The sequence below is a fragment of the Botryllus schlosseri genome, chromosome 11 (genome assembly GCF_051294905.1).
Source record: "Botryllus schlosseri isolate E-star chromosome 11, Bs_hap1, whole genome shotgun sequence".
Classification (NCBI taxonomy): domain Eukaryota; kingdom Metazoa; phylum Chordata; class Ascidiacea; order Stolidobranchia; family Styelidae; genus Botryllus; species Botryllus schlosseri.
This window is the reverse complement of record NC_137246.1, coordinates 2,137,551-2,152,371: the sequence shown is the minus strand read 5'-3', so window position 1 is coordinate 2,152,371 and position 14,821 is coordinate 2,137,551. Positions and strand designations below refer to the sequence as shown.

The 14,821-nt window shown below is 39.1% G+C and overlaps 1 protein-coding gene and 1 long non-coding RNA gene across 5 annotated transcripts in view; one reads left to right on the top strand and one right to left on the bottom strand.

Annotated features, from left to right (window-relative positions):
• The first annotated feature begins 2,552 nt into the window (after window positions 1-2,552).
• LOC145449842 (uncharacterized) lies at window positions 2,553-7,255 on the top strand. Its single transcript, XR_013918361.1, has 3 exons — window positions 2,553-3,274; window positions 3,345-3,523; window positions 6,404-7,255. It is a non-coding gene; the product is annotated as an uncharacterized LOC145449842 (long non-coding RNA).
• Window positions 7,256-10,352: 3,097 nt separating this feature from the next.
• The window catches only part of LOC145449805 (tRNA (32-2'-O)-methyltransferase regulator THADA-like), a 106,177-nt gene continuing 101,708 nt past the window's right edge, over window positions 10,353-14,821 (bottom strand). For all 4 annotated transcript variants that reach the window (XM_080328235.1, XM_080328237.1, XM_080328236.1 and 1 more), the window contains one exon: window positions 10,353-10,563. In XM_080328235.1, coding sequence (XP_080184361.1) covers window positions 10,405-10,563 — 159 coding nt within the window. In that variant the 3' untranslated portion in view covers window positions 10,353-10,404. The remainder of the gene's footprint in view (window positions 10,564-14,821) is intronic.

Sequence of the window (14,821 nt, the reverse complement as noted above, 5' to 3'; positions counted from 1 at the left end):
TATAATAGTCGGAGTACGTTGGGTTGCAAGAGTTTTCAACAAAGTAATTATTAAGAATGAAAACCGCCCGAAGTAAATAATCTGCGATAAGCTCATGAATGTATATTCTTAGCCATGATCAATGTTCAAAATTATAATTATACGTGATGTAAATTTCGGAAGAAATCACTTGCTCAGACACTCACCAATATCATTGATCACATTCCAAAAAAATTTCGCGCATTGCGCGACTAGAATCCGAATGCATTCTGAATTTTTGATCACATCCATATCACCGATTTGGGCTAGGAAATCAGTACTGAAGTAACGTTCCGGCATGTATTTCGGGAGTGGGACCGGGAAATTGACTTTTTTATGGTCAATTTACGGAAAGACCCTTAGAAAACGTGAAATTCGGGATTTGAGCCGGAAATATTACTTTTTTCGTCAACCGACCACAAAGTCGGAAAAAATTACCATTTCCGGATTCTACTCCAGTATTGTAACTTTGTGAAAATTTTGAAAAAGTGTCCTCTTTTCAGATCTCCAAAATATGGTAACCCTAGCTGTAACGGGCCCTTGTACTCGCATTCAGGTTCAAACAACGTCCGAGTATGTTTAAACGCGAGATCTGCATGATTCTTTGCCATATTGTTTTTTAGAACCCAGGTTCCAGCAAACTCACAAAGTAGTTTAAACTCAACTTGGAGTTCGAACAAGTTAGTTCATGCGGCCTTTTATTATCTGGACCAGAGCTGGGCAGTGGGCAACTAGAAAATAGCCACTTTTCTAAATTTGATTAGGATTAGAATTATTGAATTACCAAAACACTGACATCCGAATTTGGAAAAATACAACTAAAGTTCAGTTCGTATCCAATCAGAGACCATTTTCATCAGCACGAGGATGGCAAATGTCTGTACAGCAGAGGTGGTCAAAGTAGTCAAGAAAGCTACTCAAGTAGAAGTAGAAACGAAAAAATCTACTCAAGAACGAGTATAAATACTTCTTCCATACGCAACCTAAAACTACTTGAAGTAGAAGTAGAATTGACTGACTTTAAAAGTACTCAAGTAAGAAAGTAGTTGTGAAAACGATCCTAATTCGTTCACATGGATTGTGAAAAGGTGCAAATTGAGCTATGCGAAAGGTGACGAGCTTGATTCATATTGATGCATACCAACAGGTATCCAATTTTCGATGGCATAAGCATTTATTCCCATCATGAGAGTATTGATATAGAAATGCGATACTAATCCTCTGTTTTCTCGAACAGCGCGTTTTAGAAAATAGCATGGTACGGCGCCATCCCCCATATTATAAGGCCCGTAGTTTAGTCGAAGAGCAATACGTAGAAGTTATATAAGATACAGTGTGAACACTGTGCGCGATTAGTAAACGTTAATAAAAAATATGGTGGAGCGTAAAAATGCCATATTGTGTAGCTTTATTTCCGGAAATTAAAGGCATTACTACACTTGCTTTTATACTTCAACATGTATGTTATCCAGACAAAAGCACTGATATTAATTATAACTCAAAGTGTATGATACTGGGAATTAAAAGTGAAACATAAATACTACTTCTAAATATGGAACATGTATTTCATGCCTTTAGTCCAGAAGGTTTCAAAGGTGATAAACTAAAAAAAAAAGTCAGTGTCTACTTTTCCAGATTAGGACACGCCATGGACATGCTAGATTACGATATGACAAGTAGGCCTAAATGCCAGATAGCAAAACATCAGTTTCAAACGTTATGGTGAGCCATACATATTGTGATGAATTATTTCATATGGGCGAAGGGCGACAATATGGTGTAAACGGAAGCACGCCAACCCGCTACCTAAATTATATTCACCGATACTTTCGTGAAATCATACTGGTCACTCCGTATCCACTGCGCGCGAAGTGCGACGAGAATTCTTGGCTTTACTCAACTTTTATGAAAATTAAATGTTGATACTCCATGCGAACAGCCCCGAAATTTCTCAGGCCATCTTTCTTATTGGGAGATTGAACTACTTCTACTTGAAAAACTGAAAATAGCGAAAAGTAAGCAAGTAGATCACAAAATATTGCGAAGTAGAAGTAGAAGTAGCGAAAATCGGATCTACTTGAGTAAGTACCAGAAGTAGAGGAAAATTACTTGAGTACTTCGAAAAAGTAGAAGTACTTCGTTACTGACCACCTCTGCTGTACAGCGTAGCCTACTGCTGTGTACACCAGGCCAAGGCTCGTATCGCACTATGTAGTTCTCCTGTAGCATTTTCATGAAAACTAGAGATTAAAATGATAGCAGTGAAACATTTCGCAAATTATATTGGAATTAGATTACCGGCATTTCGCACTGTAATCGGAATTATCTAGTTGTCAAGTATGTTTCGGACAGGTTTGGATATCTTTGGTCGGCAATGAACTCACGCAGTCGCCATTGCGAATATTCCAATGAGGACCACGAAATGAGGATATTCACAGCTCGTTAAGACTGCTCTCACGGAATAATGACGCCGCCTATCTACCTACACTAGCGTAACCATCGTACACCGGAAGTAGTACTATAAGGAAAATGTTTTCTTGACAATAGACACTTACGTGACCTTTGACACGAACCAATCAGGTTGCTGCAGGATGTAAACAAACATCAAGCCCGGGCAAGCTTACTATGAGCTCTTATGGAAAAGGGTTGAAAAATGAAGGTTTTTAGCAAAATTACATTGAATTGGGGATGGCTGGACCTGATGAATAGTAATAGCGCAGAGCTAGTATGTAGATGCAGCGTTTTAATCTAGAATGAACATGAATGGTGGCAAGTACGCATCAGCATGGTGTGTCCAAATGCATGGAGTTTTGACAACTTTTAGGATTAAGCAACGATTGATGTATACTATACTATCGGATTGTGGTAATGCATATTTGACGATTTCATAGGCTCAGGTCACGAGTAAAATCTCCAAGCATAATATCTCCTGTTCAGAAATATATGTTAGAAAAATATAGCCGCTGCCACACAGTACAATTTTGGTATATATTGATTGAAAGCTATGGATATTCTATCGGATTTTCGGATTTGAGTGGGACAGTATTTTCTTCTTACACCGCGGAGAAAGCTACGAAGCTACGTACACGACTTAGGGATAAAGATTGAGGAGACAATCCACTCTTATTGTGGAAGCAATATTCTAGTGAACAGCCAATGTTATCGCAGAAAAAACTTGCAGAAAAGTGAGATACCACACCTGATGGAAATATCTCGGAAAATCTAATATTGATTCGTCTTGCACTTGTAAGACAGGGTAAGTAAGGGAAAAGGCATTTCTTCAGAGACTCATGCAATAGATATTGTAACCATGGTTTTATTTTCAGATTAGGTTCTGATATGCTCTCATGCATATGCAGTTATGCACGGATCAAGACAATCCAACACCTGAAGCTACAAGGGCTGAAAGACATACATTGTGATTTGCGTCAGCATCAGTGAGCTCGATCGTGATTGCCAAGCCATCTCTTGACCGTACTTGCAACCCATCAACTCCTGCCTCTAGGTAGATTTTAGTGTGTCTGGTGTCTCTGGTGTCTTCGATTTTATAACATTACACCAAACACAAATAATCCTACAACATCTGTACCTGGAGAACTGTTTATTCAACAAATTGGGCATCTAAATGAGATTCAATGCACACCACACCACTGGAATATAGTATGTATAGACCAGTGTTGGGATGACTCGAGTCATGACTTGACTCGAGTCAGACTCGAGTCACCTTTTTCGCATGACTTGACTTGACTCGAGTCACTTTGCCAAAATGACTTGACTTGGCGTATCAGAAATGTGGATTGACTCGTGACTCGGAGCAAAATTCACGAGTCAATTTCAAGTCATCAAGTAATCGGTGTCGATAAAAATCACTGTATCTTGGATATGTTCGGATTGTTCGCGAAACGCTTGTGTAACCCGTGTGACTGAGAGCGACCAATCATTCAATAAGCGTGCATTTCACCGAGCCTCGATTGTTCTTTCACAAATAGATTGACTGCAAACGAAGTGATCGAAGCTTAAAGCTTACGTTGTCGTAACTCTAGTGGTAAAGTAATAGAATAGCAAAATGTCTGTTTCTGTTCTCATCTTACCTTAACCAAACCGATTGTTTTATTGAAATTGAAGTCGAATATAGTTTATATAGTCCTCAACCATGGGCACAGGCTCGAATGGTATCATATCTATTTGTAAATGGGTAACGTATTGCATCTTATCAATTCGTTTCCCTATTCTCTATTTTGGCTGGTAACTATAAACTGAGGCTATGCAATTACGTAGTTTCACAGTTCTACGTATATGTGAGCGATAAAGCGCCTTCTTGCGTGTATATTTAACTCTATATTCGTTCATCGGTTCGAAATCATTGACCAATGACCACTCAAACTGTATTTCAGACAGCTAGCAAATTGCAGTGACGTAATCATTCCTCATACATACATCGAAAAGGCAACTTGACTTGAAATGTGACTTGACTCGTGACTTGACTCGACTTGACTCGAGTCACCTCCAAAAATTGAGTGACTTGACTTGACTCGAGTCACCTTTGAAAATCGATTGACTTGACTTGACTCGAGTCAAAATGTGCAATGACTCGAAATGACTCGTGACTCGAAGGTAGTGACTTGACCCCAACACTGGTATAGACATGCACTGTTGGCACACACTGACCATGGCACCATGCAATTAGGATCTGTAGCATGCTATTAGTCATTACGATATTCACAATGGAACTGAATTTGCACAAATGCTGAATATGTTGCGTCATTCATTTCTAATCTTGAATTAGAGTAAGCAATTAGTCCATATTCGGTTAGTTGATAGACAATGCTGCATATTATGACACCGGGCAAAATTTCACACTCCTTGATTCTTCCGATCAGTTGTTTAATATGAATATGATGTCTCGTCATCTTTCTTGTTGCGGAACAGTTTGGCCCCGACATTTGACGATGTGCCAAATCATGTGCAGGAATATAAAATCTAGATTTAATTTATTGATTTCAGGCTCAATTGCGAATCCCTTTTCTGCCATGATAGCATCTCTTAGTGCACCATAGCTCCATGTGAATAGTTCTCGCCAGTGTTGGGATCAAGTCACTACCTTCGAGTCACAAGTCATTTCGAGTCATTGCACATTTTGACTCGAGTCAAGTCGAGCCACGAGTCAAGTCACACACACCAATGAACGAATACAGAGTTATACACACAAGAAGGCGCTGTGTCGCTCACGTATACGTAGAACTGCTAAACTACGTGATTGCATAGCCTCAGTTTATAGTTAACATCCAAAATAGAGAATAGAGAAATGAATTGATAAGATGCAATACATTACCCATTTACAAATTGATATGATACAATTCGAGCCTTCGTCAATGGTTAAGGACTATATAAACTAGCCTATATTCCAATCAATTTCAATAAAACAAGACATTTGGTTACGGTAAAAATGTAGAACAGAAATAGACATTTTGCTATTAAATTACTTTACTACGGTATACTAGTTTACGACAACGTAAGCTGTAAGATTCGTTTGCGATAAAAATATATTTGTGAGAGAACAATGAAGGCTCAGTAAAACGCTCGATCATTGAATGGTTGGTCACTCTCACGGGTTGGTTGGTCACTCTCACCAGCGTTTCGTGAACAGTCCGAACATACAGTGTGCAAGATACAGTGGTTTTTATTGACACCGATTACTTGAGGACTTGAAATTGACTCATGAATTTTGCTCCGAGTCACTAGTCAATCCACATTTCTGACATGCCGAGTCAAGTCAAGTCATTTTAGCAAAGTGTCATGACTCGAGTCATACCAACACTGGTTCTCGCACAAAAGTTGGTACACCACAATCCATCAATCCTTTCAAAGTTGTATGTGATTTATAGACAGAAAGATATTGTGAGCACGGCGGGGTGTGTCTTCATCAGTTCAGTACAGTCAATAATCATTCTAGATTTGAGAATTCGCGAATGGATGCAAATGCTGCATTTTTAAGAACCACATCTCTACATAGCCAAATCGAAATTTAATGAAGCAGTTACATACGATTCACCTAATGGTTTATTACTATGCTTACTACAATAATAGGAATTTGACGTCAGTAGGATAAGTCGGGCAATTCAGAAAGAATTTAATGTAGTCCATTATAAAATTTCATCAGCTTCTCCACATCTTTTGACTCTATGGTGCTCTGAGAGCTGAACTTCACTAGCAATAATTGTCCGTCAATTTGTAATTTTCCTGGAAGAGTTTCCTGTTTTGTGCTTCTATACTTCTTCCAGAAATTTGATTTTCTTGCGTTTTATCCCTCGACTTCCTCTTTCTGCAGCGTCATAAAGGATATCCATCAAGCCTGCATAAAATATATAATATGTTTATTTTACAGAGCAACAACACTGCTGTACAGGCACCCATCAAGGCGTGCTCGTGCGACTCATGTCGACCCCTACCAATGTCATCAACTATCCATCTTATCATTGAATATATTGCTTTCAACAATTTCAATCCATTTTACACCATCAAGCAACAACACTGGAGCGGAATAATATGAGACACACACCAAGTCGATTGTGGCATCAACAACGAAAGCGGTGTGACTGCATATCAGTTTGGACTCATTGTTCTATCTACTAAATTATGTGACGATTCAATATTTTTGGTACAATAATACATACGTCATTTTATCAATAAAATGAGAATTCAGATGACTATAAGGAAGTCCACATGCCTTTATCCAGATTTTACATTCTTACATGCATGTTATTGGCTCTGGGAAAGGTAGAAGCGCACACCAGGAACGTTCTGGGTAGCAATCTCCAAGTTTCACCCGTAGGTAGGCTATTAGCAGTTTAGCTGCTGTGTTTATCCGGCATTTATCCTGATGGATTCAATACATGAGCTAGAACAAAAAATGGCAATTTCAGCTGTGGTCGGATCATGTTGCCTAACACATATATTATAGTAACATGTTGATTATAGAATATGCAGACAAGTGTCCAGTGTAACCAGGGTTGTAACCGAGTCACAAGTCAATCACACGTTTATAGTTTTGACTCGAGTCATTTTCAATTCACCACCGAGTCAAGTCCAAGTCAGCAATCAGAGGGCCGAGTCCACCATGACTCGAGTCGAGTCCAAGTTATTGTGTCGACTGATCAGTTGCTAAATCTTGCTGAATCCACTTTTTATAACTCAGTTTGGTGATATCGAATGGTTCGCATTTATAATACTAATTTTCCTCATTTTTAGCAGTTTCTGGTCGCGTTTTCAAGTATCAGTACCAATAGACGAAATCCCAATAGTGTGGTTACTTTACTATTCTTCGAAATTACAATGAAATGTCGGTCTTGGCCGTCAGAGTCTCGAGTCATGCACAATGACTCGGGTCCAAGTCAAGTCAATACACAGATTGATTTGAGTCGAGTCATTTCCGTATTTTAAGAAAACGAGTCGAGTCATCATAAAATCGTGACTCGAGTCGAGTCATGACTCGAGTCATTACAACCCTGAGTGTAACAGTATAATTTGCTAGATAGTGATACAGACTGTTCCGTATATGATTCCCTAAATAGAACGCATATAACACCGAGCACACATAATGAATACCCCACCTATCCTGACTCAAGATTCCTCTAATACATGCTATTCGGTACGACAATCCTATAGTATTGTTTACGACTAATGATAACACCGCAATAGTTGTTTCATCCGAAAAGTTGTCAGAAATCCATTCATTTGGACATACCGTGCTGATGGTTGCTTGCAACCATTCAGGTTTATTCTAGGTTATAACACTGCAAATACGTACTAGCTCAACGTTATTACCATTCACCAAAGCCAGCTATCCCCAATTAAATGTCATTTTGCTAAAAACCTTCATTTTTCAACCCTTTTCCATAAGAGCTCATAGTAAGTTTGCCCGGGCTTGATGTTTGTTTACATCCTGCTGCAACGTGATTGGTTCGTGTCAAAGGTCACGTAAGTGTCTATTGTGATGGAATACACATTTTCGGTCGTTGTCGACAATGCACGCTATAGGAATTCGTGCTGTACGGTACTCGTACTCTTTGAGTTTTGGCGAGGAGCATGGTACTGCATTTGTGACCAAGTATGGAATGAACTTATGATGTTGTTATCGTACGGAACAGTAGGTTTTTCATACATTTACATATTATAACTGCGAAAGGGATCATATTAGTTCGACGTGCAACCAAGTCCTCTGTGTTGTATCGTATATTCCACCCGCGTACGAGTTGAAGTGAGACGCTGATAATTCACGATGTGTATTTTTAGAAGAAGAATGAGGAAAAAAAACTGAAAAAACTGAATTTTCTTTACTGATATCAATCATAACCGTGATATAGAGCCTGATAAATCAGATTACAATGCACCCCGTGTCAAATTTGTACAACCAGATAGCCTAATTCTTTGTACAATTAGACTAATTAGAACGAAATATCGATAATCAAATTTACGAAAATCTTTTCTTGCTCTAATTCAAGCATGTTAGCTGAAATATTTCGGTGCTAGAAATTTGATGCTACAGGAGAACTGCGTAGTGCGAAACGAGCCAAGTTTCGTGTACAGACATTTCTCGTGCTTATGAGGACGAACTTTGATTCGATACCAGCTAAAATTAGTTCAGTTTACAAGTTTTCGCGAATTCCCTAATTCTAATTCTGAACTAATTAAAATAAAATGTGTAGCTATAATTATATCTAATTCGGAAAAATCCATCACCACTTCTCAGCATATCGGTATCAGTGTCAGTTGATTAATATTTTCATCATTCCAAAACACCACAAAACTGCGATACAATGAAAAGATAGAAAGGTGTCGAAACGACTCGGAGTAGTCTTTGAAATCAGACACTCACCTTGGCCTAGGTGATGTAAAGAAGTGGCATGCTCACTGAATGAAATGCTCTGACCAAAACTGGCCACCATACATTCAAATCGGATCCGCAGACATGCATGTGGGGCGCGTGTGTCTGATTTGAAATACGACTCCAAGTCGTTTCTAAATCTTCCTATCTATTCATTGTATCGCAGTTTTGTGGTGTTTTGAAATGATAAGATTATTATTAGTAGCCTGATACTGAAATCGAAACATTTGCATAGTAAAATAATTGCTAGCATCTTCAGTACAAGTTTGGCAGCACATCAAATACCGGTATATGACCTATCGATCGACTCTATAATATCGATTTTGCTAGGAACGTACCAGCGTCGATTCTGCACACATGATTCACCCGCAAATCTACCTGCATTTGAGGTCAACGCGACCCGCTTCTCGCAATAGAAATCGATTCTACGTTATCGCCGTCCAAGAAGTACCAGCATGCGCGTGTAGATCGATCGGTATTTTGCATACTACGCTACATTTTCAATCGTGCTGCTGTCATACTGCTGTAACAACCGCTTACATACGGCGGACTATACAGAGACTCACTACACAATTCTCAGCCATACAGCCCAGGACAATGTTCACCGTCTTAAAAGCAGACTTGGAGGGCTAAATAATTTTAGTCGTTTAATCAGACTAATTATAGCGAAATAGCGGTAACCTAATTTGTGAAATGCTTCTCTACCCTCATTTTAATTCTAATTCAATTTCCGGTTTTCCTGAAAATGCTGCAGGAGAACTGCACCGTGCGAAATGAGTCAAGCTCGGTGTACAGTAGGGCCGTTCAAAAGTACCTTTTCTCCCGGATTCCAGCCATTCACTGATTAAATTGTTACCCTGAAGAACGCTGCACACCAAATTCGGTTCAATTCTAACCAGTATAAGACTCCGCAGATCCAATTAAAATTTTTATTAATTGGGGAAAATTAAAAAAAAAAATCTAATTTTTCTGTAAACCCCATTAAATTACTGAGCTGTCTTCAGAGACGATGCAAAATAAATTTGACTCAATTCCAACGAGTAGAAGCGGAGATACTTGAGTTTTTCGTTGATAATTCACGGATAATCCACCGATCAAGGATGAACAGCCCTAGTCTACAGACACTTGCCATTCTCTCCATTACAAGTATGAACTCTAATTAGACAGAAACTGCACTTGATGCATTTCTTTTTAATCGGGCATTTTATTCAATTTCCAAATTTTTACGAAGTCTGTAATTCTAATTTCAATGTAATTTGAAATAAACTATGCAGTTACAATTCTTATGCTAATCTAGTTTGGAAAATCTGAAATTTTTCGACTTTCCACGACAATGCAGTTTGTAAACAACAATCTTCGACCTAACGCTGTAAGTAAAGTCATAAAACAATCGCTCGTCTCCAGTCCCAGTATTTTCCCAGACACACATTTCCGGCGACGAAAAATCTGATAAAGTTCGTACTCAAAGTTTATTTCAAACCCAAAACACAGAGGCCTAAATGTCACGGAGCAGAAAGTACGCATGTTTTCGCAAATTCGTCGAGACAGTGCAAAGCGTCTTCTGCGGCGGCCGAGATAGACGCGCTGTCGTAGTAGGTGTTGAGTTGGCTTCGTTCGAATAAACTTGGTTCATTCGCCAGCGAGTCACTGTCGTCCGGTTCCTGAAACAATTAGACAGTTAGATAACTCCAGTTGTCGAATTAGAGAATTGAAGCGAAATTCTACTCTAATTCGTGAAATGTTTTTGTGCTATCATTTTAATTCTAATCTAACTCCTGGATTTAATGAAAACGCTACAGAACTGTATCGTGCGCCACGCTTGCTGTACAGACATTTGCCGTTTTCTTCCGAATGACAATCTAATCTGATTTGATATCAAGTGAACTTCATTCGATGTCAAGTTTTCACGGTTTCAGTAATTTTACAAAATGAACTTGATGTTTGTCGCGCTATGCAATTAATTCCATTTCGACGTTTAGTACTTATCAGCAGGGTTGCAAAAAGGCCTTTGTTAAAAACACTTGGTTTAAATCATGTTTTAAACAGCGTTTTAAACAAAGGCCCTTTTCAAAATAAATTTGTTTTTTTGTAAGTTGTAAAAAATTATGCCATAATTGAACACTTTCCATAACACATGTTGTATGAGCCTACGGACGATTACCGCCCGATTTAGCCGACGTATACGATATGGAATAGTTGGAACGCTCAAAATAGTCGGTTCAACAGCTGTAGCACGTCAACGGAGCTGTATTTCCCCTATATTTTCAATCAATCAGTTTTATTAATACTTTCATCGTTTCAAAACACCACAAGACTGCGATACAATGAAAAGATAGTAAGGTGTCGAAACAACTTGAAGCAGTTTTTAAGATCTGACACCCACCTTGGCCTAGGCGAAGTAAAGAAGAGGCATGCACTGCACACTGGATGAAAAGTAATGCAGAGAAGATTTTCAATTGTCAATGCCAATCCACTATGACGTCACAATTGAATATTTGTGACGTCATGGCTTTAAAAAGACAATAAAAAACGTGTTTTAAACAAGGGTGTTGTGACTCTATAAAATAGTATGAAAATTAAGCTCATTCTGTAAATTCGAACTATTTCCATAGGCTTTCACTAGAATACCAGCCCTAATCGCGCTCCTTCAATATCATCATTCAAGGCTGCTAACGACACCGCCGAAAAAGTCGCAATTACGCCTGCTGAACCGAACCCGCGCAACCCGATACTAAAATTGACCGCGACTTCCCCATAATCAAAACTTGAGTATCAACGAGCTCGAATTCAAGCTAAAAGCGAGAGTGTCGACATATACGCCCACGCGGAAAGAAATGAAAGAGGAAATCCTGACCGACAAACAGACTGCAAATATTTCCGCGTTAATTATCCCGCTTGCATTTTTTTACAAAATATTACCTCTTGTCTACTTGTAAAGATTATAGCTCTACCGATACAGGATATTTTTTAAACCGATACCGATAAGAACGATCACCGACATATTCAAAAGATATCGCATTTCCAAAACCCCACAGCATTTATTTGACCAGCTTTACAGCCACTGCTATGCATGGGCACGAAACAAACTAGAAAAGGCTGCGTGTGGACACCTTTTCGCGGACTTGGACAGCTAGAAGATACTCAGCTCTTCTAAATTACATTAGAATTAGAATTATAGTTGCATAGTTTTTCCCGAATTAGATTAGAACTAGTTAATGAGTTAGAAGTCATTTTCAAACTTGGAATACCAGAGTAAAATCCGGCAAAAATGGTAAAATTTTCCGACTTCGTGGTCGGTTGACGAAAAAAAAGGTCGTCACTTTCGTTCGAACCACGAATTTCCTATTTAACCCATTTTCACTCGAATCTATCCACTATGTTAGCTCTAAAAGCTGTAAAGGAGGGCGAATTTTTAAAAAGGGGGACATTTTCAAACACCTGTAAAATGAGGACGTATGGTAACCCTAGAATATTATCGGCTGGCACTCGTCAGGGGTAATCGTCAGGAACTAGCACATACAGAGTTGTAAAGAACATTCTACAGTACAAAAGGAAAGGACGTAGTTTAGCATGTATAATATATCAATAGCTGGTCAGTGGTCACGATTCACGCAAAATCGATCGCAAATGAACAACGTGTTTGATAGCGTCACAACGACAGCACCTCTCGTTCGGTTATGACGGAATAAACACGACACGTGATCATTTTAGGTTTCACACCGCAGCCTCGAAGAATAAAGATTAAAGAATAAGATTAAAGATTGCAGTTACAACCGATGTACAAGACGCAGTATCACAGCACGTAACGAAACGTGAATGGGAAACAAGATGATAGGCATTTCACGATGTATTAAATTGGCCGTCAGGTCACACGCGCTGGCTCAGCGCCCGCTTGGCTTGTGAAAGGCCTGCTTCTTGTAAGACGGTACGAAACCGTAATTGAAACTGGCGTCAGACCTGCAAATGGCAGCTCAACTGGGAACTAAGAGTCACCTTCGAGGTGGGAATCCCAATAAATGACTGCCGTTAGAAGGAAATTTCTGACGGACTTCACAGTCATCAACGGATAGGGTTACCATACGTCCTCTTTTAAGATGATTTGTCCTCTTTTTTGACTTTTTTGAAAGTGTCCTCGGAGGACGCCCTTTTGTCCTCTTTTTTGAGATTTAGTCCTCTTTTTTGAAAATTTAGGTCAGATTTAGAGCAAATTGCGAGTGGTATGCCGTAAATTAGCACAGAAGTGACGTTCCGGCGGGTATTTCGGAGTGAAAAACGGTGATTTGAGCTCTGAGCGGAAAAGATGACTTTTTTTTTTTTCAGTCAACCGATCACAAAGTGAGAAAAATTCACCGGTTTTTGAGAATTCTTGCAAGTCTCAAATTTCTGAAAAAGTGTCAGAGACTCTTTAGATTTCCAAAATATGGTAAGCCTACCAATGGAGTATTGAGTATTGCTCACACGCGTGTATTATACGAATCCAAATCAGATTATAATCAGAACTGTAGCAACACAGTTCTTTCCGAATTATAATTGGAATTACTGAATTGGCAAAATCTTTGAAGTTGAATTAATCCCACTGCAAGCTGCGGAAAGCTCGACACAAACAGGCCACTTTGCTAACCAACCACATGTTTCAGGATGTAAATTCACACAAATCACCATATACATTCCTAATAAATCCCAAGTGTTGTATGTTATGACTTTTGAGGTTGCTTTCTGAACATTTGAATTCATATCGAGACGCGTGATGCGGATAATAATTATCTACGGTTACAGCAGTGCGTGTAGTGGTAGCTTTTGTTAAATAAGCCGATAGTATTACTGATGTAGGCCCGAGTATGGCAGACTTGGACAATTACACAATATTTCATTTGATAGGAACCGAACTTGATTAAATTTCAAAGTTTTCCAGAATTCAGTAATTCCAAGTATAATATAATTTGGAGAAAACTGTGTAGCTATAATTCTAATTCTAATCTAATCCGGAAGAGATGAAAATTTTCTAGTGGTCAAACTGTGGAGTAGGCCTACGTTACGGCAATGCGTATCGTGTCATTTCCTTTTATAACCAAGTCTGCAGTATCACGGGTGTAAATACATTACGGCAGTGCGTAAAATAGTGCACGCTTGTTGATAAACAAGCCTCAAGCATTCCGGATATAAGCCGCCAACAAACCGCATTCAAGAAACCTCATTCGTCATAATCGGACGGGTTTCAATCAACAGGAGTATATTTCTGACACGCGACAGCGTGATATATCATAGATTGATAGCCTACAGTCCTATACAGTATGCGGGAACGCCTGAGCCGAAACGGCTCATGATGCGACCTCTTTTTTCTGCGAGTTTTGGTGCTTTTTCTTTGCAGATTTCACCAGAAAGTTTGCGTCACAGCGGCATATACGGAGGCACGCCGCACGACATCAGCGCACGGCCCCGCTGGCATTATGTTCCGATCAATCAAAGATATTTCCATACTGCGAAAAACGCGCAGCGTGCAACCTTTGCCGCGGCGCGACAACTTGACGCAGACTTTGACAACTAGATAGCTCCAGTTATATAATTAGACTAATTTTAGAAACGTTTCTACACTCTAATTTTAATTGTAATCTCCTTTCTGGTTTTTCTGAAAATGCTACTGGAGACCAGAACAGTCCGAAACGAGCCACGACCGGCGTACAAACATTTGTCGTTCTCGCGTTTATGGGAACGAATTCTGACTTGATGAGAAATGCTGCACTTGGTTTTAGTTGTATTTTCTCTGGAATTCGCAATTTAATTCAATTTCGACGCTTTTTCAGAATTCGGCAATTGACATTTGTCATTCTCGTGTAAGAATGATTTGATGAACTGAACCCAATTTTTGTTGAATTTCATCCTAATTTGGAATCTCATTCATTTCCAGAAGTTTTTGTGAAA